General features: G+C 41.6%; 1 protein-coding gene across 1 annotated transcript; it reads right to left on the bottom strand.

The window, feature by feature from the left end:
* Positions 941-2,940, bottom strand: LOC109229820. Its single transcript, XM_019395370.1, has 4 exons — positions 2,643-2,940; positions 2,466-2,567; positions 1,990-2,044; positions 941-1,295 (listed from the first exon to the last, which is right to left on the bottom strand). Exons 1-4 carry the CDS (start codon positions 2,938-2,940, stop codon positions 941-943), a joined length of 810 nt encoding a protein of 269 aa, XP_019250915.1.

Here is a 3,179-nt window from a genome sequence, read left to right as displayed (position 1 = left end):
GTTCCCCTGTTGCACAGCATCATCCTTCAGAATGGAACGTCTTAAATTGGAAGAACAGGCCCCCTCAATGGATGAGATCCCTTCAGTAGGCACTCCCAAAATATTCCCTAACACACCCTTGTCCATCACAAAATCTGCGTCGTTGATCTTCAAGAAAATGTTATCATCTTCCACTATAAACATATCTGTGTAGATGATAAGTACCTCTTCCTCATACACCTTGGGGCTCTCATTGGTGAACAAGTGTGTCCACTTTTGAAACTCACAAATGTCAACCAGTTGTCTCATCTCTGACATGTTCTACCCCATAGTACCCTCTGCTTCCTAAGGTTTTCTCTGGCTCCATCCTTTGACACAGTCACTTTGGCCTTCTTGGAGGAACCAGGTTCCTCATTGTCATCGGCCTTCCTCTTCACAAACTTCCTCACTTTTTTCTCCTTCTTTTCAGACTTCTCAGAAGATTTCTCACCAGACTTCTCTCCCTCGACATTTTTCACTTCCATAGTTTTCATAAATGACTCTCTCCTGGGTTTTGAAATCACAGGTTTCTTAGAGGATTTACGAATTAAGGAAGCAGGTTCCTCATTCACCTCTTCATTGTCAACATCAACAACAAGTGTTGGAGGCACCTCCTCCTCATTCACTAGCTTTCCCCCTTTCACCAACCTCTTCCTTTCTTCTTTTCTTTGTTTTTCTTCAGAACAGATTCAAGGGCTTCCTTCTTTTGCAGCCTGGTAGTGGGTCTTTTAAGAGTGGGCTCTTTAGGAACTGCCCTTCCATTTCTAGCAACAATGAATCTTGCCATAGTCACATTATCATAGTCTTCCTTACTGTTTTCATTTTCCTCTTCAGATAGAGGCCTCATCTCAGGAATGATAAAGTTTAACAGCTCAACATCGAAGTGAGGATAAGGAGCAGGATCAGTACTAACCTGGTGCTCTTATGAGGAGCAAGGGGTTTCATCCCAAGTAGGAGCAGCGTGCTCTTGTTGGGCAGAGGGATCAGGTCCCTCTATTGTTTCCCTAGTAGTACTGACTGGTGCCAAATTTTCCATGGTGCACCAGTTCCCTACCCTCAGCTTTGTGACTTTCATCTTCCCCTGAGACCCAATGGTCTCATTATCACCCTCATAAACATCAACCAACCCTCCCTCTGCAGCAATCAGTAACATGTTCTCAATGGCTTCTTTCTCATTTACCTCCAAAACCGAATCAGACGATGCATAAAGAACATTAGCTGTAGGAGTGGCAATATTCAGATTTAAGCTTGGAGCGGGCACTACTGAACCTTCACCACTACATACCACATCTTGTTGGGTTTCAAAACTTTCCCCAACTTTCTGACTAGAAACTTCTTATCCCTCATCTCCGTCTACTGTTTCAGCTTTTGCCATTTTTTCCGGCGAGGCAGAAGGAGAGGTCGCAACAATGAATCTTTTGGGGTTCTGAGTATTACGACTGTGGTGAGAACCAGAACTCGAGTGGGTTGGAGAAGAAGCAGTAGGTGGTTGTTGGTCTAGTATGGGGTTTTTACTGGGTAACGATTGGGACTAGGACTCTCGCTCCAGTGCTTCATGAGACGAAGACATAGTGGGGACGGCACTGAAAGTGTTTGAAATTTCTGGATTCTGGGACATAGTGGAGATTTAAAGTAAGTACACGAGAAGGAGAGAATTTTATTTGAGAGAGAAATGGAATTTTTGGCTTTGACGTGGATAGTTGGGAAAGAGACATAATTTGGGGTTATTTAGAGGAGGTGAGGGACCGGTTACAAACGGGTATGAATTACTAGGTAGACGGGTCGATTTTTAACGGGTATGATGTTTGAGTTTTAAAGAGATGAGAGAGAGAGAGAGACGGAGGCATTTAATGACGTGTCACTTTTTAAAGCCGTTAAAAAATGTGCATGAGAGTACAAAGGAACTACTATCCTGAGTCAAGGAACCAGGTTCCCTGACTTAGTTTTGTAAAAGTGAGCCTTATCCTTTACCAAGATGCAATGTTATTAGCTGCTTGTTTGCTCTGTGGTTGCCATGCTTGTTTACCTGTAACGGTATAGAGATGAGTTAAAACTTGCAAGAAAATACTTTTTAGTAGTTTTACCTATTCATTCTTTCATAGCCAATCATTGAGGGACATGGTGCTCAATTTGATTTTATCAACCCCAATGCCAATCGATTCTTTTCAAAGTGCTCAATGCTCAGTGCTTTGGTAAAGATATCTGCTACTTCGTCCTCTGTTTTATAGAACTTCATGCAGATAAGACCTTTTTCAATATTGTCTCTGAGAAAATGATGTCGCACATTAATGTGCTTTGTTCTCTTATGCTGAACCGGGTTCTTTGCCATGTTGAGAGAACTAGTGTTATCACATAGTAATGGCATACAGTCAGAAAATACACCAAAATCCTCCAGTTGTTGCTTGATCCACAGTAGTTAAGCACAACAAAAGGCAGTTGCTACATACTCAGCTTCTGCGTCGAAAGAGCCACAAAGTTTTGTTTCTTTGTACCCCATGAAATCAAACACGACCCCAAAAAATGTGCCATGCCAGATATGCTCTTTCTATCTACCAGATAACCAGCATAATCAGCATCAACATACTAATTAAGGCGAAATTTTCTCCTGAAGGATAGTAGAGAACCTGGTCCTACATTCCTTTGAGATACCATAGAATCCTTTTGGCAGCTTTCAAATGAGATTCCTTTGGACTGGATGGAAAATCTAGCATATAATCCCATACTAAATATGATATCAGGTCTAGTAGCTGTGAGATACAAGAGTGAACCAATGATACCTCCGTACATTTTTTCGTTCATAGGAGAACTAGGTTCATCCATGTCCAGACGAGTGGCAGTGGCAATAGAAGTATCAATGGTCTTTGAACTTTCCGTCTCAAATCTCTTCAGGAGCTCTTTAATGTACTTTTGCTGACTTATCATCGTTCCCTTAGGGGTTTGCTTAACTTGCAACCCTAGGAAAAAATTCAATTCCCCTATCATACTCATTTCAAACTTGCTTCCCTTAAACTTTGCAAACTCCTCATACAAGGAATTATTCGTTGAACCGAAGATGATGTCATCAACATAGACATGCACAATGAGCAGGTTCCTCCCCCATTTTATTAGAAATAGGTTGTTGTCGATTTTTCCTCTTGTAAAGCCATTTTCAAGAAGGAACT

The sequence above is a fragment of the Nicotiana attenuata genome, chromosome 7 (genome assembly GCF_001879085.1).
Source record: "Nicotiana attenuata strain UT chromosome 7, NIATTr2, whole genome shotgun sequence".
In the NCBI taxonomy this organism is placed as follows: Eukaryota; Viridiplantae; Streptophyta; class Magnoliopsida; order Solanales; family Solanaceae; genus Nicotiana; species Nicotiana attenuata.
Note: the sequence above shows the minus strand (reverse complement) of the source record. Positions and strands in the feature narration are given on the sequence as shown.